Source organism: Xenopus tropicalis, chromosome 1, assembly GCF_000004195.4.
Source record: "Xenopus tropicalis strain Nigerian chromosome 1, UCB_Xtro_10.0, whole genome shotgun sequence".
In the NCBI taxonomy this organism is placed as follows: Eukaryota; Metazoa; Chordata; class Amphibia; order Anura; family Pipidae; genus Xenopus; species Xenopus tropicalis.
In genome coordinates, this window is record NC_030677.2 from 163,546,528 (window position 1) to 163,566,819 (window position 20,292).

General features: G+C 40.6%; 2 protein-coding genes across 4 annotated transcripts in view; one reads left to right on the plus strand and one right to left on the minus strand.

The window, feature by feature from the left end:
* The window catches only part of mapkapk5 (mitogen-activated protein kinase-activated protein kinase 5), a 33,497-nt gene extending 28,096 nt beyond the window's left edge, over window positions 1-5,401 (plus strand). The window contains exons 14-15 of one of the 2 annotated variants that reach the window (NM_001006872.1): window positions 856-949; window positions 4,961-5,401. In NM_001006872.1, coding sequence (NP_001006873.1) covers window positions 856-949; window positions 4,961-5,033 — 167 coding nt within the window. In that variant the 3' untranslated portion in view covers window positions 5,034-5,401. Of the gene's footprint in view, window positions 1-855 lie in introns of both variants that reach the window. The other variant, XM_031898136.1, reaches the window with a different exon arrangement.
* A 6,451-nt stretch (window positions 5,402-11,852) lies between these two features.
* Window positions 11,853-20,292, minus strand: part of tmem116 (transmembrane protein 116) — a 28,192-nt gene continuing 19,752 nt past the window's right edge. For both annotated transcript variants that reach the window (XM_031892728.1, XM_002940124.5), the window contains 2 exons: window positions 16,008-16,084; window positions 11,853-14,069 (listed from right to left, as the gene is read on the minus strand). In XM_031892728.1, coding sequence (XP_031748588.1) covers window positions 13,872-14,069; window positions 16,008-16,084 — 275 coding nt within the window. In that variant the 3' untranslated portion in view covers window positions 11,853-13,871. The remainder of the gene's footprint in view (window positions 14,070-16,007; window positions 16,085-20,292) is intronic.

A 20,292-nucleotide genomic window follows, 5' to 3' on the forward strand; every position in this document is an offset into this window, starting at 1 on the left:
TGCGGTCTCCGGACTGACTTTGCCTATACTCGTTGTTTTAATTCGATCGTTTGGCCCCAGAGCCAAATGATCGAATTAGCCTGGATTCTCCCGATATCACCCACCCGTAGGTGGCGATGTTGCCAAGCGAGCGGATCTGAAGGTATATGGGCACCTTAACTCTAAAGGCCAAAGCCATCCTGTTACCTTGGCCTTATGCTTTAACAATACAAGTTAAACAAATCAATGTATAAAAACAAGCTAATGTATATAGCATGTCCTGATGTTAATTATGAATTGGACTTTAAACGGCAGAATGCAGCCAAATTGGCTACAGATGCTTATTGTCTGTATAGAAACATGCTCTAGCACAGTATATTGTAATGCAGCAGCCAGATATCCTGATCTGATCCAAAAGACTTGCAGGCAGCAGTTATGTAAGTGAACCCAGAATGACTCCTGAACTCAATGGATGAGTTATTGTTAATTTCCTGGCAGCTCTGTCAGAAATGTCTGAGCCTTGGCTTCATCTAGTGCTTGGATTGGGTTAGTCATTTCCTGCTTGTATAGTACCAGCCCTGGAAAGACTGATCTTGTCACTTACTGTCTAGATGTCTTTATACACTGTTATAATAAATGAGACTGCCGCATATCTGAGATACATGCACGGCTGCCCCAGGCTGACTGAAGAGCATATCGTTCTTAAAAGCACTGATTGTTCTGCTAGTAATAATGGAGCAGAGGAAATGACACCGTACCAATCACTGTCTTTCCAAAGGAAAGGAAACTGAGATTTGGGTTAAAGGGAAATTATAGGTTCCTTCTCTGTTTCTTTGCCTTTCAGTGGATACTGCCATATAGCTTTGTCATTTACAGGTCGAGGATTCTCGGACAAAGTCGACCGGCTGAAACTGGCAGAAATAGTAAAGCAAGTTATTGAAGAGCAAACAAACTCTCCAGAGGATTCACAGTAACTGAAATTATTATTTTTTTAATTTAATTCCTTTTTTTTTTTTTTTTTTACTTAAAGAAGAAAAATCTTGTTGTGTCTTAATTGTAAAATAATTTTATGTAAATTATATCACTGAATTTCCACACTGCTTGAGAATACAGTATAAATGTAGATAGAGGTTAAACAAACAGAAAACAGATCATTGGTACTGTAATTTATTTTAAAAATGACTTTTTTTTGGACACTACTGTACTGATATTTACACATCTGGCAGACTGCTCACTGCCATTTATCATTTCTAGTACTCTGTAGGCCTGCTTTTGCCATTTACTAGCCTGTTGGCTGCTATTGATATAACCACAGGTGTAGACAGGCTGTTTAACTCTATCCGTGCCAGAGAGCACAGTTATAGAGTTACTGTGTTTCCTGCTAGATGTATCTGTGGGTGCGCAGTTACATCTGGCAGGGAAATAACTCACATACTTGAAACAGACTTATTGGAATAGAACCAGTTTTGATTACACTGGCTACCAGTTTCCTCAGGAATAATTGGAAACGGCACAAGCCTTTGGATCTAGTTCACCAGCTGCTTTGTAAACGTGCCAGTATATATCAAAAGTATGTACAATTCTTTCACTTATTTATAAACCATGTTTTACTGGCTGCCCTATAGATATTCTTTGCTGGAAAAATCACAGAGACTGGTTGCTGTTTGAACCCACAAGGTGGCACTGTTGTATATTTTTTTTGTGAAGGACATAGGGACGGCATGGTACGTCAGGCCTGCCTGTAATGTAAAAAGGTTTTATTTTTATTTGATCAATTCTGGATTTTAGTTCCCCTTTTGCTGCAGAACTTTAAGCTTTAAACCCTATGCTGCTAGATGTGGCTGTAGTTATTATGGCTCTGGCGGTTTGTTTCAGGCTTCCCTGACAACGATAGGGGTTTTTAGTATTTTTAGTGTTTTATTTTTCTTTCTTTTTTTTTTTTTTTTTAAGAATAAATTTTAGTTTTCTATTTTAAAGTATTTTTATTTAATATAAAATATGCATTTGTCTTGGTGTGCCTAAATATGCAGTGATGAGCTGCAGACTAAAGTGCCAATTTTGGAGTTTTCTAGCAGCAGAACGCTACTCTGTAATGTCAGTTTGTTTTTGGTGTTGTGCTGTCCCATGATATCTCCTTTCCACAGGACCCCAGCAAGTGCAGCACTGGCCTGATCTTTATATCTGACTACTATATTGTGTTCCTATATGAGCCCCATTACATGAGCACACAGTGATCATCAGGCCAAGAGAACCAAGGCAGTATCTGCAGTATGGGGCATTGTACCAACCAATACCTGCAAATAGGGAGGTGCATATATCCTGTTTGTGAGTCAGGGGGGGAGGGGGGGAGTTTCTATAATTGGGAGATGAATTTAAAGATGTCATGGATAAAAGCAAAATGGTGGGTATCCATGTGACATCTGACATATATTTTGTTTACAAAAAAACCTTCCTTTTTCTTTCATAGAATATATCTAAGGTATATGTTTCATTACTTTAGCCCACAGATTAATTTTAACAAATAAGCCAAACATTTAAGGCTCTCGTTTGTCAACACTGGCATTTTGATTTGGCTGCAGGTAGAGCAACGATAGCAAGAATTTAATAGCCATGGGTTACTGCCCAGGTACACATTTGCCCAGTGTTGATAAATGAGCCCCAGGGCAGAGATGGGTGCAGTTGCTTATGAATTAATGAATATACAGCGCTACCAGAACAAATGTCACTGAAGCCTTAGCGACAGTAAGGTGCTACTGAGAATGTTGTTCCCTCTTTTCATATTTTATACTGAAAATTGAGTCCAGTTTCCATTTCTCACAAATTCTTGTTTGGGCTGTAGTTGCTGAAGGGCTGAATTCTGGTTGTTTTGTGCACTTTTGTAGCAGAATCTCCTATTCCTTATTGCTAATTTATAATGTGGGATATTTAGAATCCTTGTCATTTATTAAACAAGTAAATCATTAAAGTTACTACTTCATTTAGATCACAGGAATATGAAGCCCAGAGCCCTCACATGTATAGTTATATTTGCTCAGCCTTGCAGTAAACTAGCTTATTTCTCTTTATTTGCAGAGGGATGTGCAGTGGGGTAAAATACCATCAGTGAGAGATCCTGTAGCACAAAGGATGCACCTCCATTGTGTTAAATTGGGCACAGCCAGTTTGCAGCCCTCCAAATGTATTACAGCTTCCTGCATTCTACATATGGCCGAATGCTGACAAGGCTTGTTGGGGATTTTAGTTCATCAAATGTATAGAGGGGCAGCCCCTTTTCTGTGCTCTATTATATTTTTGGATTTAGGCATATCACACCACAAGTCTGTACCTTCTGCCTTGTTAGCTGGTAACATATTTTATGTTAAAATAAAGATCTAGTAGTAGCAGCTTCTGAAAGGTTGCCACCTTTTACCTCTGCATAAAGTGGTAATGAAAGCCCAGTGGTGCCCTAGGCAGTGTACATTCATTGTATCAGGGACTTAAGCATAACATATGTGAACAGATGGCGATTGGCCAGAGTTAGACTTGTTTGTGACGTTGAGGCCACAGTGTGACAGGTGGCAACTCTAAGCTTGAATTTTAGTTATAGTAACCCTTTAAAGCTGGGGAGATCATGCACATGCTGCTATGAATTTGCCAGGATAAAAACCGCTGTTCCATCTGACTGTTATTATGCAGTGCATGTACCCATGAGCAGCTCCAGCATTTTAGAGCCCATGCATATATTGTTATATATTGTGTTGTTTGTACTGACATGAACAGAGACCAGTGCTGAGCACTACAGAGACCTGGTTTTTCTGTAGTCAGCATTTGTCTCTGGCTAAGTGGGTACAGCAGACCCAACAACTAAATCCATGCAATGCTGTATAGGATGCACTACTCTGAAACCACATGAGCCAACACATGCCTTTGGAAGTATCATTATTTATTGTTAAACTTATGTTCTTATCAGTTCCCTTGGTACTAATTATTCTTTTTCCCATGGGTATGGCTGCCCAGTGCTGCGTGGCCCATTTGTACCCCTAATTGTATTCATGTACTGAACATATCCATCCAGTGTTTCATATCAGTGCTGGGCGAGTCTTCGCTGCTGTTGGTGCTACAGAGACACGTGTCCTTGCACATACAAAGCTTGCCTTGACTATAACCTGTCTGTAGGGGGTGCAGCTGAGGCCCATAGCCCCAATATAACCTACTATTGGTTGAACTCATTGCCATCACAGCAAAGAATGGAGAAATGCTTGCAGGAAGATAGAGTAATTTCCAACATAAGTATTGGTTCGGAAATGTTTAGTGTAGAAAGGATGTTTCTAAATTTGTTGTTAAGCCGACACTGTGCAATGTGCTTGTCTGGTCCTAGTGCTAGCTCATCGTGTTCTGTGTGTTCTGTCGTGGTCACTAAAGGTCAAATGATTCCATCTAGAGAAGCCCCTAATCACTATATTCATTATAAAATGTTCTGTCTGTTTGCCATGATGTGCATTCTGTATCAGTTGCTTCTTTCAAAGGAATATATTAGCAATGTCAGATTGTTACTAACAGTAATGAGGGTATTCATTGGTTTAAAGTCCTGTGTATAGTAATGCAGTGGTGAATGGTGAATGTGGAAATGGTAAATACCCCATACACTGCACAATCCTCTGTGAGGGTATTACAGCAATGGAGATTACAGAAAGAGCAAAAGGAAGTGGTTCACAACAGGGGGGGTGTAACAGTATTCTTGCTGAGAGGGTACCATGCTTAATGCACTGATGGGTGGCACCGGCAACCTGCCATTATACCTGTGGAACTGTTATTTATTAATGGGATAACTTCTACATATCAATATGTAGCAGTTACTTGGTGCTCCCCCACCACCAACACATCCTCTAATGCTCACAGCCATTTGGGTATGTATGTTATGTGCATATGTGCATGCATATTATTTCTGCGTGTGCTTTATATGCCAATATACTCTTATTAGCACTAAACCTGTAATTCCCAGACTGTTCAGGGCAGTGGCGCAGAGGTGGCCAAGCCACAGATTTCCACCTACAGCTCACAGAATCCTGGGCTAACAACTGCTTCATGATGGGCTATCACCCTCTGCATCTGCTGCTGGAATCTGAATCTTATACGAAATACAAATTGTTTCATGCTCTCATCCAATTTAGTTATGCTTCTCGTTTGACCTTTAGAGGATGTTTGGCCCTAACCCTGTGCTGTTTTTCGGCTTTAGTAGGAAGGAGTTGGGCTGGACACCTAGTTTGCTGGAGGCCACGCCTTGTCTACAACACCTAGTTCTGTTGCTTAGCTTCTCATTTCCATATTTAATGTACTAAATTTGTTTTATTTATCTTGAAATGTTTCCTGTATGATGTCATGTTTTCAGACCAGTATTATAATGTAAATAAGCATCATTGTATATAAAATGATTTTCCTTACATCTCTGATGGTGTCTTGTGTTTCGTTGGTAATGCAGCACTGAAGCATGTAGTGAAACAATAGATCGCTACTCATTTTCCTTTTGTGAGTGCTCTAGGGCAGAATCCTTACAAAGAGCGTTGGAGTAAGAGCTGGATTAAGAGCGCTATATGCAGGAAGAGTCCCCATTTTTAACGGCATCACCAAAGGAGTAAACACTTTCTGGATATGAGCACCCAGGTGCTATGATAAGCAGTTAGAATGAGGATGAGGCTCTTAAAGGAGAAGGAAAGGTAAAAATCACTGGGGGGTGCCAAATGTTAGGCAACCTCAGTGATTGTTATCGCTTAGCTGAAACCCCCCGCTGGTGCCCCTGTTAGGAGAAAAGTGCACCAGCCAGGGGTTAATGCAGGTGAACAATCCTCTTCCTTCTCTTTTTGATGAGATCCTGGGGCCCGCGCATACGCAAACAGCCAGCTTTTTTTTTTTAAAGTTTGACTTTTCGCTCCAATGCATGTGCGGGATGACTGAAGAAGGAAGAGGATTGCTTCGCCGCATACAGTCACTGGGGTGCCTAACATTTTGGCCCTTACCAGGCTACAGGGTCCTATTGCTAGATGCATCTGGAGCAAAATTAAGGTAGAAAATGACCCAATATGGCAGAAGAAATACTAATGGACATTGGGCCAGGCAGTTGGGAGATGGAAATTTATTTCATACATTTACTATAAAAATCTGTAATATTCTGGTGAACTTGGAGTCTATGGCAAGTGTTTATGTTGTGTTCATGAAGGCAAAGGGTTCAGGGCTAACCTATTATGTTATCCTGCCATGGACATTGGGCAGGAAGCGATAATTCTGGGAAGAATGGAAACCGTTTTCCCTTTCTTCACAAAAGCTTTATGGTTGACTTCTGGATCAGAATAAAATGAACATCCCAAACTGAAACACAAATTATTCCTGGACTTGTCTTCTTCCAAGCAGTGTTATTTCTTTTCATGTCCTGACATGCTGCTAGAGATAGTGGGATTATGGCCCTGTATAAGGGAAGGGAAGGAACACACAACAAAGGCACAGAGGCTTTAGCTATCCCAACCTCCTCCTAACAGCACCTGTCACTTGGGGGTTTTGTGTGCCTCTCCTAATGTGTGCCCTGCCCTTCCTTTTCTTAATACACTCCTCCCACTATCTATAAGGGCATGTTAGGGCATATACCGAATGGCAAATGTGTTGCCTGATAGTTACATAGGGTTGAAAAAGGACCATTGTCCATCAAGTTCAACCCATCCGAGTAAACCCAGCACACAACCTATACTTACCAATCTATACACTCACATACATAAACTATATATATATACAACCAGTAATACTAACTGTAGATATTAGTATCACAATAGCCTTGGATATTCTGCTTGTTCAAAAACTCATCCAGGCCCCTCTTAAAGGCATTAACAGAGTCTGCCATTACCACATCACTAGGAAGGGCATTCCCCAACCTCACTGCCCTCACCGTGAAAAACCCCCTACGCTGCTTCAAATGGAAGCTCTGTTCCTCTAATCTATAGGGGTGACCTCTGGTGCGCTGATTGTTTTTATGGGAAAAAAGAACATCCCCATCTGCCTATAATCCCCTCTAATGTACTTGTACAGAGTAATCATGTCCCCTCGCAAGCACCTCTTTTCCAGAGAAAACAACCTCAACCTCGACAGTCTAACCTCATAGCTTAAATCTTCCATCCCCTTAACCAGTTTAGTTGCACGTCTCTGCACTCTCTCCAGCTCATTAATATCCTTCTTAAGGACTGGAGCCCAAAACTGCACTGCATACTCAAGGTGAGGCCTTACCAGGGACCTATAAAGCGGCAAAAATATGTTCTCATCCCTTGAGTCAATGCCCTTTTTTATACAAGACAGCACTTTATTTGCTGTAGTAGCCACAGAATGACACTGCCTGGAATTAGACAACTTGTGATCTACAAAAACCCCTAGATCCTTCTCCATTAAGGAAACCCCCAACACACTACCATTCAGTAGATAGTTTGCGTTTATATTATTCCTACCAAAGTGCATAACTTTGCACTTATCAACATTGAACCTCATTTTCCAGTTTGCTGCCCAGTTTTCCAATTTTGTCAAATCGCTCTGCAAAGCGGCAGCATCCTGCATGGAACTTATAGTTTTGCACAATTTAGTGTCATCAGCAAAAATAGAAACATTACTCTCTATGCCCACCTCCAGGTCATTAATAAACAAGTTAAAAAGCAAAGGCCCAAGGACTGACCCCTGCGGTACTCCACTAACCACACTGGCCCAATTAGAAAATGTTCCATTTACCACCACTCTTTGTACTCTATCCTTCAGCCAGTTCTCTATCCAATTACAAATATTATGTTCTAGGCCAATATTCCTCAATTTGATCATTAACCTTCTGTGAGGTACTGTATCAAACGCTTTAGCAAAATCTAAGTAGATGACATCAACTGCCATTCCAGCATCAAGGTTCCTGCTCACCTCCTCATAAAAGGCAACTAAATTAGTCTGGCAAGATCTGTTACGCATAAAACCATGCTGGCACAAACTAATAGTATTGTGAACTGCAATGTATTCATCTATCCTATCCCTTATTACACCTTCCAGAAGCTTTCCTACTACTGATGTCAGACTGACAGGCCTATAGTTTTCAGGCTGAGAACGAGATCCCTTTTTAAATAATGGCACCACATTAGCAATCCGCCAGTCTCTCGGCACCATGCCAAACCTCAACGAATCCTGAAAAATTATGTGAAGAGGCTTGGCAATCACAGCGCTCAGCTCATTTAATACCCTGGGATGAATCCCATCCGGCCCTGGACCTTTGTTTACCTTTACATGTTCAAGTCTCTTTTGAATTTCCTCCTGAGTGACCCACGCGTCCGTAGCTAAATTACTAGCACTGGGTATATTAAATGATGCCCAGTATTTGTGCTTTTGCCACGTAGAGATCAGGTGAGTGGCAGTGTAAAGGCCCATACTAATATCTAAACAGATAATTTTTTTTTTTATTATTATTTATTTCATTTTGCTATAGGGCTGCACTTAGCCTAAAAGAAATAAATGGGAGCTTTGCTTCTAAGCCCTCTCCCTGGTGAAATATGTGTCTGTCACCTGGTATGTCTTGTCTTTGTATCCCTTTATTCAGTATAGGAGAGGATGGTGCTATTTAAATAATAATAAACACCAAGCACAAGTTCCACTAACCATGAGGCTCTGTAATGTTTTAATGGGGTGGACCCTGCTATTAAACAACTTCTGGTAGAAAAGTTTGGATACCCATCTTTCTCTTTCTGTCACTACAGTACTTCCTAAAAGTATGGGGTATGGCACTTGTGTTTATGACTTCTAACTGTTGGTGATCTAAGGGCTAAGGCACATAAGGCATTTAAAAAAAAAAAAAAAAAGTAGATTCAAGTGTAAATACACAAATAAAGCCATGTGGCTTATGACTTTCATTTATCAGCCAAACATAGTGTTGGTAAGGTGGCCTAGCTTCATTATGTAACATCATTATGTCCCAAAAGCGACATTCGGGCACAAAGCCACCTCCCAAAAGTAGGTTTGTAAGCGTATTGGTGTTTCGGCATACAGTAGTGTATGTATGTGTATGTATGTATATCTTTATTTATAAAGCGCTACTTATGTACGCAGCACTGTACAGTAGAATACATTAATACAAACGGGATTATTAAGATAATAGATAAATACAAAGTACAACAATAAATACAGATAGATACAAGAACCGCCTGAGTGCGGGCAAAAAGTGAGGATGATAGGTCGGCCTTGAACAACATTGCTTTCAACCGCAATTACATTTACAGATAACTCTAAAACCATTGACATTTTTTGTGATGATTGTATATTGGAAAATTGCACAGAATTATATTTTCTTTAAAATATTTGTATGTACCCCTAAGTGAATGCACATACACAACTGCATAAACATAGGGTACAGCAGGGGCCATGTAAGGGCATTTCCTGCTTCTCAATTCTGAACCAGGAAAAAATATTTTTGGGGGGCCTTAGATCCCCCAGTTCTGAGACCTATGGTATGGATGCAGTGTATATAGGGTGTGTGTATGCACGCACACATACATTGTAAGCTCTATAGGACAGGGAACTCCTTCGTCCAGCTGTGCCTTCTAATGGCTACTGGGAACCCCCATAATATTCCATCAGAGTCTGAGGCATGCTCTATGTGAAATGCTTCTGGAAGAGTGGCGTTTGCCCAGCGCAATGTAGATTTGCTATGCCTTGGAATGCAAGTTATCTATGACGCAGGATCGGCTGTGGTTCACCATTTCCCAGATCAATCTGCAAACACTTAAGCAGTGAAGGCAAATGAACTGTGCATCATAGTTATGTGGAGAACTCCTTGTGCCCTTTAGTATTGGTGTTTCCCAAGCACGGCCATTCAGCCTGGGTGGTGCCATAAGTGAGGGCTGTGTCACAGTTGACTCAGCTTTAAGGATCTTGCAGGTATAAATGAATAAATGGCAACTATGAGCAAACACTGCAGCAATCGGTTTTCCTCACAGAACTTCAGTGACATTCCAAACCTGATGGCTAACCCCCTGAGCTACTGTACAAGCTGCTTGTATCAGGGTCCAATAGGTTGCATTATTTTGTAATGGCAAACCACAATGACTTGCCTGCCTTCCTTTTTTGTATCATATTCTCTTTATCACAATACAAGTAGAAAAAGAAAAAAAACACAACATTTACATACGTTGTATTTTTTTACAGGTTTGGCAAGGTATAATTATTACTGTCAGTCAGTCAACCGGCTAAGGGAGAATGTTGGGGGAGGGGGGGGGGGAGTCAGGGTCGGCTCACATGTTCAGCAAGCAGATATAACTTGGATTGTCTCATGACCTGTTAGTTGTGATCATTTCTCACTTGTCAAGGTTAGGTACTCTACCAGTTTATTATATAATGAAGCAAGAGGAAGTTGCATAACTGAATCATCTAGAGACAGCCATTTACCCTATACTTTCTCAAAGTTGTCTGGACAGTTTCTGACAGTGTAGATTGCTTGAATATGTATTGGTTTTTTTTTTTTAGCTAAGAATAATAGTTGTAGAAGCAGTAATCTATCAGGGGTAGTTGTAGTTCCTCTGTTATGCCTAGTAGGCTTCTCATTGGTGTAGCTATATGCCGCAGTGGTAGTTGTAAGTGTATAAAGTTCCATATATCTGTCCACAATGTTCGAATGCAGGTGCACTGCCAATAGTTCTTTGTTCCACAAGATCCCCACATCAACACAAATGACTATTTCCGGTTTCCTCAATGGCTCACATCTGCCAGTCATTAGCTAAGAGTAACAGCACAGTAATAATAAATGGCTCCAAATGTGTTTCATTGCTACTCCCCATATCATCATCATGGAATATATCAAAAGCAGGACATTTTAATAGTGGAAAATACCCAGTGCGGCACTCACACACATTAGATCTAACCCTTTGCTTCCTTGTTCCCTGGTCAGTCACATGTGAATACATAAATTCTGCTTATGATCAGTACTTGGCTGCTCTGGGCAATCTTCTACTGTATTCCCAGACATGGCAAAAGCACCTGTCACATGCACTTACAGATGGGCACAGACGTCACCAGTCACAGGTGCTGTTTCCCCATTCTCTGCAGAGAATGTATCTCATATTATATAAATCATATTAAGTGGCCTATTAAAGAATTTTACCAAAGTGGAATGTATATCGGTAAATATTGCCCTTTTCCCTTGCGCCACCATTTTGTGATGGCCTGTGTGCTCCCTCAGAGATCCCTTGACAGGAAATAAAGCAGCTCTAACTGTAACAGGAGGAAATGTGGAAGCAAAAGACAGAATTTTGTCCATTAATTTGCTGATGTGGCCTAGTGTGTATGTGTGCCCTTGGGCCGATTCTAGCTCCTGATATCGCTTCTCTAGACCGATTTGGCAGCTTATCTGTCTGTGTATGGGCATGAACGATGGGCCTGCCCGACCGACATCTGGCCTGAAATCGGGCAGATCTCAATTGGGCAGGTTTGATTTTTCAGTCGGATCGGGGACTGATGCGGTCCCTGAACCAATGGTGCCTATACCCACTGGTCTAATTCAGTTGTTTAGCCCCAGGGCCAAATGACCGAATTAGCCTGATATAGCACACCTGTAGGTGGGGATATCGAGAGAAGATCTGCTATATTCAGATCTTTATTGTATCAGCCATACAGTCAAAGTCCTTTCATATTAGGAGATTCCCTCACAAATTATATAAAAGTATAAAATGTGTTGCCCAGCCAGGCTGAGTTTCATATTGCTTCAGCCAACATCACCATGTTTACAGGAGAAATATTTAGGCATGTCGACAGAAGGTAGTTTTCTTTCCTTCTGAATCATTCCTGGTCAAACAAAAGAACTGGTAGTAAATATGTCACCCACAGGCTGTTAAACAACATGTGGCTCAAATGGTTTTAGGTCTTTATTACATTATATTCAGTCACATTGTAAACACGTAACAATAAATAATGCTCCAATATAACACAACTGACACTTTGTTCCCTTCACTTTTTTTGCTGAGACATAAATACCAACAAAATGCAAAACCTTTAGGTTTAGTTTACATAAGCGACTAATAACATGTAGGTAGTATCACAGGTGATTGGCCTACAAGTCACAAGCAGAGATCTCATCTCAAATGTAACTGCAGGTTTCATTAGTTGTGCCTGAAGCAAATAGGTGTGACTTAAAATTCAACCTAAAAATTAAGCTTGCCATAACCAACAAGATCCGTTTATTTGACAAGGTGACCAAACAGGCAGATCTTTGCCAGATTTGGCCCCCTACATTCTGGACCAAATCGATCAGATCTGATTTTGTGGCCTGCAGGCCAACAATTGGATCATAATGGCTTCCTCTGCAGACCCATGGGGAGAGAACCTCATCAATGTGCTGATAAACCTGTCCGATAGATATCTGGCCAAGTTTCTCCAGGGAGGGCCTATATATAAGCAGATATATGGGCTGCCAACTCAAGGGGCTAAATTAGCATCTTAAATCTGCCTGTGTATGGTGTGATCCAATCAATCTAAAACTAATTGTGTCAGATTTATCAAACTCCTTACAGCAGAGAAATCATATTGCTATTTACTTGTGTGATTTTGCCATAGGTAATCTATCACCCTGATCCCATAGAGATCCCACTATGGCCATATGCCATCCTGATCCCATAGAAAAACCACTAGGGCTATATGCCTGCCTAATCCTGACATGAAAGATACACCAACCCCAATAAACAGCTTGCAGCAAAAGTTACTCCCTATTTTAGGGAGCAGTTTATGTGTAAACTATGTCAAATCTGGCTGCCATCCTAAGAAGGTTTTCCAGGAACATGTGGCTGTGCAATGGCACAGTAGGTAGCAATACTGCTTTGCAACATTACAAAGAGTCTGTACAGCTTATGTGTGTCTATTTCTTGGATTTACATCCAAGCAGACAAATTGTCCCCTTATGAAACAGATCCTAGTATGTGTTGTGTGATAGACTGTAAGCTCCAATCGGCAGTGATTGTAATGAAATGTGTTTAAGCTCTAAAGCGCTATGTAACATGTCAGTGCTTTATAAAAAAAGGAGGATGATAAGAATCATGTCCCATCATTAGCTTTACTTTAAAGACTAAAGCCGGCCTTACACGCACCGATATTATCGTACGAAGACTGCGGATATTGGTCGATCAATCAGCTGGGTTAAAAGATTTTGATCAGCACCATTGAAGGTGCCCAAGCAAAATCTACGTTCAGGGCTGAATCGCCATGTGGAGGTAGAATTTCTATTGTTTCTACCTCCATATCTGACAATCCAGCCCTGAACGTCAGTGGAGGGTGGGAACGATCTTTCGGAATTGCTACGTGTATGGCCTTTAGGGTTTTCCATATAATAAAAGATGCTTGATTAAGAATAAAATATTTGTTACCTGGTCTGGTCAGACATCTGCTAAAATGTAGTGCTTTGTAGGTTCCCATTTAAAAAGGCCTTTAGAAATGTGTTTAACAGATACATAATCACTTGCAGCACCTTAGTAAATAAAATATGCACAAAAGTTCACATCAGTTAAGTCCATGTCTGTGTCACATAAACAGCCTTGCTGTGAAATACAATAGTGTCTGAAGATAAAGGCGATGCAGATAGGATTCCACCAGCTCCTGGGCTGTAAAACCTCGGCAGAACGTCTATGGCACAAGGTGTTGGCGCCGATGGCACTTTAGAGTGCTCAGATGAGAAATACTGGTAGTGATTCCAATAGTAAAAAAGTCATGGGCCAGTATGAATACTTGAAGATTACTTTATATTTCCTAGTGGCACTATTGGAAGGGAAGAGAGTTGAGGAAGGTTCAGACAAAGCTCCTGTACTTCCCTGTTTTCTGCTTCCACCACACTATGTCAGCTTACCCAGAAGTCTCTCAGAATGTGAGTCCCTGACTTGTCATAGAGCAGAGACTTTCTGTGGCAATATGGCATCTGTGGAGACATGTACACTGGCATAGCACTTCTTCTGTGAACGCAATAAGGGGGTCTGTGTGTCAACGTCGCGGCAAGTAGTCTGTTTCAAGTAGCGCAGCATCCTTTGGGTCCAACCATGTGCCAAGCAGTTGAAAAAGCCTTGGGATACAGCTGTTAAGGCCTGTATAAAGACATGAAAAGATCATGTGACTTTAGTCTGGTGTTAGAATGACCAAATTAATTCTAAATGGTAATGGATAAAAAGGCATGGTGCAGGGGCATTAATAGGTAGGCAGGTAACCCAGGGGACAGATATATGAGGGACACCACCTCTCTCCACTTTCTGTCTTGCTTTCAATTCTTCCTTTTGCTTTTATATTGCTTTTTCTATGTTCCCCTTTCCTGCTGGCTTCTTCCCCCCCCCCCCCCCCCCAAACACTGGTGCACCAGTAGCACCTGAGAAAATGGTACATTGCATTTAAAGATTAGGTTTCAGACCGTGTCAAAAAGTGGAGACACTTGTCCCTGATAGCATTTCATTGCAGTTAATCTGTATTGGGGTTCCCATAGCTATTTTACTGTTTGCACAGAAACAAAAATTCATAAATTCATAAATTTCATTTATCCTTTTATATCACAATCCTGAAGTATACTGCTTTGTCTACACTAGAAATATGGGGGAGATAGGATAATAAAGAAAGGATATCAAAGAATCAGGTATGTCTGTGTAAAAAAAAAACATTTATATTTTTATCTAAAAGTTTTTGTAGTTTCAAAATAAGTCCAACGGAATGAGTTCATGTAAAAAACGGGGTATATTTCCCCTTTAAGTGCAGCTTTGGGTTATGGTTTATCTGACTGCCTATCTTCTATGAACTTCTATGAATAGAAATAATGCAAACAAAAAGTGAGGGTATCTGTTCTCAATCTCAAAAGCCCTGGCTATGTTGGATTTGGAAGAATATCTGAACAACATCTGCTTCCATCCCATGATTGTGACCCAAACCCCTCAGCTCTGCTGTGTATGAGTAACATTTTCCCCTGTTCCCGTATGATTAACATTGGGAATCCACATGAAAATGAGTTTGCGTGACTTGTGGAGGAATAAAATGAGTTCTGAGGCGCTGCCAATTCACTCAGACACAGTATTTTAGCAAACAAGCTGGATATACCACAGGATGCAGCCCAACGTTCCTTTTCAGTGCTACACATCATTTGCAGGCTCGTATGAACTCTAATGCACAACGGGTACAATAAAGCCTTATAAAGCCACCTTCTCTAATCAGTCCTTATTCATGTTTTTACTCCCTGCAACTTAGGTCTTTTAAGAAACAATGTCCCCCCTATATGGTTAAGGAGCTCACTGGTGACATCTAACATCTTTATATATTACAGTGAGGTGAGAAACCGGGGGAGATGAGCTCAAACAGTGCAAGATGGCAGCAACCAATCTATTCACTATTGGCAAAAGGGACTCTATTGGGGGGTCCCACTTAAAGGAGGCCTCTTAAGGGAAATGGAAGCTGATAATGTACTTTGGTTCTCCTCTAACTACTGTTTCTTCCCCTGTTGTTTCCTTTGCCCTTTCCCTTGGTACAGCATAGCTATGTCACATGCACACGGAGTATCGACCATAAACCTTTCCCTTAGTAAATAAATACTGCATTACGCTCTGTTTTTATGATGAGCATCCCTAGTTAAAACTGTATTGATAAATAAAGTGAATCATATAAGAACAAATCACTCAGAATTGATGAAAGCAACCCCATTTTTACTCCCTTTTATTATAATACTGCGAAAAGTTAATTTGGGGTGAACTGTTACTGTCACCATGTGTCTCCCAGGCCTTACACAAAGTTAGACTGCTGAATATATTAGGTTTATACCACACAGGCCATGGCTGGCAGAAAGCAGTCTCTGACACTGGCATTTCTGAGGGAATGTACATCTAAGGCAATGGGTTTCTCATATATCACTAGGGACAGTGGTGACGAGCATATAGGGTATTTGTGACCACTACTGTGTACCTGCCACCATTAATTTCAAAGGTAAGTCTAGCATTGCACTTCTCCCTTAAAGCCAATAACTTGTAAGTTAACTGTTCTCAGATGCAACTCACCAGAATAAAATAGAGGATGGTGAAGACTTCATATTCCACATAGGGCTTGTGCAGTTTCACGGCAGTAAGTGTAACAGCTGCAGGAAACAATAGAGGGAAAGGTAACAGTTAGGTAACAGATAGAATTGTGTGACTCAAAGATAAAGCCCCATTAATGCCCATTATCTCTTTACTCCTACTGTAGTGTTTTTTCATGTAATATGAGGCTTTTGTTTAATTTTTTTTTTTAAATTTAATTAATTACATTTGCATCACATTTTGTACAGATTTGTGGCATGCATCGGGAGGGGGCCCCAAAATTTGCAGCCCCAGTGGGCCACTGCTTTGCCAGTCAGACGCTGAACAGATTACAATGGTGTTTTACAGAGCTTATCTGTTATCTGCTACAAAACCTGTGCAGATGGAATGGCTTCTTGTGGCTACACAGCAGCTTGTTTATATAAGCTACAGTAGTGTTTCTAAAGTAAACACACAACATGTCGCTCACCAACCCATTGGATGTTGGTTTCATAAAAAACACTGCCAAACAGAGCCTCCTGTAGGCTGCCAGTCCATATAGGGGCTACCAAATATCACAAGAAAAGAGGAGAGCACCTTCATGCAGATGAACTGCTTCAGCCTTTATTCAAACCACAGCACACAACATGTTTCGGGCTGTATCAAGTCCTTTCTCAAGTGAGAAAGGGCTTGATACAGCCCGAAACATGTTGTGTGCTGTGGTTTGAATAAAGGCTGAAGCAGTTCATCTGCATGAAGGTGCTCTCCTCTTTTCTTGTGATAATCCAAAAAAGCCAAGCGGTGGGCTATTGGGGATTGACGCATCGTGCCGTGTGAGCAGTAAGGCTGAGCGTTTATATATTAAATTTTCAGGGGCTACCAAATAGCCAATAACAGGCCTTATGTGGCACCCCAAGAACTTTTTCATGCTTACGTTATTCCCCAACTCTTTTTACATTTCAGTGGGGCACATGGGTGAAAAAAAGTTGGGGATCCCTGTTTTAAGGGGAGCCAAAACATTTCTAATTGAACTTCCAGATCACTGTATTGCCCATATGTGACCATATCTTTTTATTACAGGATTACAGATCAGACTGAATATTTTATCACTTGATTACTGCACAGGCCTGTCTGTGAAGCATTCAGATCCAAATGTTAACCCAAAGGCAGACCAATAATTATTTCTAATCAAATGATTGACCAAACTGAGTGGTTCTTACTGTGTTTGGCCCTAATTTGCCCATAATACCTTGCTGCAACCGTACAGCTTCAGATACATTGTATAACATACTTGATTAAAAGCCGGCTCTCAAATGTTCAATTGTATAATATGCGCGCTAGATACAAAAGACTGGAAAGCACTGTGCTTGATTCATTCACATTACAATACCCAGATATAAAGCCACCCCAGTCAGGCGAAACCCATAACAACTTATTATCAAAGAGCAAACTATTTAATAAAAAAAGCCAGAGGAAGTAAATACGTTCCTAAGTTCTAATTAAGCGAAACACCAAGAAGGAACAATAGTTCTGTTCTGCAGGGGAATGTATTTAACCCCTTCCACCACCAACTCTGGGGGTATTGGTGCCCTTCCACTTTCGGTGCCAATGAATACAAATAGAAGTTTACAGAGACTTTTGGAGCATTTTATTGTCAAATATGCTGTTGAATTTTTGGATGACTTCACAGTTTAGCAACCCCACTAATTATACCTTTCCTTCTCCTTTAAATTCATGCTAGAACCAATACAGACATTGCTTAGATGGAGTGATAAAATAAACTTGGCATTCATGCCCATGCTCTGTTGGGTGTTTAGCTTTACAATAAAATATTTGTATCAAATTTATACATATATACTTGGCAAGTCACACAGTATGTCACTGGTTTGTAGCCACAGTAGACATTTTTAATTTTTGACATTTTGTGTCCAGTCAATAGCAAATTGTAAGTTGCATACAAACTTTTCCTTTTTTTACCTAAAAATACAGAACTGGGTTCCTGTTCAGCAGAGCCGCTCTTTGTGCAAATATGTAAAGAATGATAATAAGGGAGCTTGCAAGCAAGTAATTAATCACAGCCACTTTTTTATATTATGTAGTTAATCTTATCTATTGATAAAGTTATCACTTTTCACACTTCCTACAAGCTATGCTAGCAATGGAGGTTATTACAACAGTAGCTAGAAACTCAATATGTTTAAAGCTGGCCATACACGCACCGATAATATCGTACGAAACCTCGTTTTGTGCGATATTCGGTGCGTGTATGGCAAGTCTGCGAGTCAACCGATATCGCAGGAAGCTGCTGATATCGGTCGACTCACCGATCGGCCAGGTAAAAAGATTTAGATCGGGCACCATAGAAGGCGCCTGAGCAAAATCTGCCGTCAGGGCTGAATCGGCAGAAGGAGGTAGAAATCCTATTGTTTCTACCTCCTTATCTGCTGTTTCAGCCCTGAAGGTTAGTGGCGGATTGTACGATCTTTCGTGCGACGATCGCAAATCGCCACGGAATTTTAGAATGCAAACTATGTAGCCACCATCAGGGGCATAACTTAAACTGCCCCCCCCCCACTTGCATGAACCACCCCTCTACCTTATGATACCGGCCACCTCAACTATACAATGCATCTCAATAACCAAAGTTCTCTGAAGACTTTATTTACAGTATATTTTCAGTATCAGATCAGATTTTTATAGTATCAGATTTTCTTGAGGTTTTCTTGTGGCATTCCCTGTACTGCACCATCTAGGCTTCCTTTTAATATGTTGACAATAAAGAGCACCACCGCATGATGCCACCACCACACATAACTGAGCTTATAACAACAGGTCTGAAGCTATATCAGTATTTTCTGGTAATAAACTATATCTGTAAAACATTGTATTAACGTGTTTGCCATATATAAATAATCTATAATAAGTAACTACCTCCCTGCTGGCGGTGCTCTATCTATGGCGTACTCATACAAACATGGTGTGCCATATATAATTAAGCCACATAAGATTTTTGCAAGCTTTTAAGTCTTTTCTTAAGGCATGTTTGTCCTAATTGCTGTAAACTGCAACGGTCTAGGTTGGCAACTGATAACAGGCAGTTTCAAGCAATACACTAAATGAAGGAGTTTAAGCAATATGTTAAACCCATATTGACTTTTTCCAGAATCTAATCTATAGACGGAGATCCAGTTTTCTAAGAATTGTATAAGAACAATAATGTGCTGGCTGGCTTGTACTAAGGTTACAAGTTCAAATAAGGTACACATATTTAGCTTGTGTTTGTAGCTTTGTCTTTTTAATATTATTTGATGGTGGCAGGGATATTTAATTTGAAATAGTTACTTTTGAAAAGGGATGTTCGCCTAACCTGCCCATGATGTCTCTAGTGTCAAAATACTACTATATTGAAGTATTTATGATTGATTCCTTTTAAAAGAGAAGGGAATAGGAAGTGACCCAGCAATCCCTGACAAAGAGCAAGAGGGATTTAGACCCACTGTGCTTTTGCTTGATAGTCTTTGTATTGTATAACTGCTTTAACTTACATTTTAATGGTCACCTACAAGTTAGAAAACAAAAGAAAATATTCTATAGGTTGCTATGGGCAACATCACCGGTGATGTTGGCTTACACACTATAATAAATATGCCTCTTAGCTGTTTCTTTTTGAGATTAATTTAAACTGAGGGACTAACCCATGTGATCAGCACCAATTCTGGGGCTGCTGCTTGAGGCCGCCCCCCACTCAGCACTTACAACTTTAGCATTTGATTGAGTCTAGGGGTGGCCAAATAGCTAGTACAAATAGCACTGTTAACACTCTGCACTAGAAGAGCTGAATTTCCAATTAAAAGAGGGCAATTTCGGTTTGTAAAGGTAGCAGAGGCAGCTTTTTGCCGCACCAATAACTTCCCACTTCTTGCTGCCTAAGGCAAGGTTCTTACCTTGCTTAATGGCAGGAAGAAGCAAACGTGGTGTACCCTTAGTGGAGGCCAGTGTGCAGCAGTAGAGGTACTGTGTGTATATGAGAGTGCTTTTCAATACACTGTAAAGTAATTTAATACCATTTGCATTAGACCCTGCCCCAGAGGAGCTTACAATCTAAGGTCCCTATTGAATACATACACACTATGGTCAATTTTATCAGGAGCGAGTTAACCTTTCTAAATGTCTATAAGCAAACTCACACCCAGTGCACCATAATGCTGCTAAAAGAAGCCCTATTGATAAGCTCCCTCTCCAAAAGTATACATTCCTCCTGCTCAACACCAGTCAACAATGTGCCTAT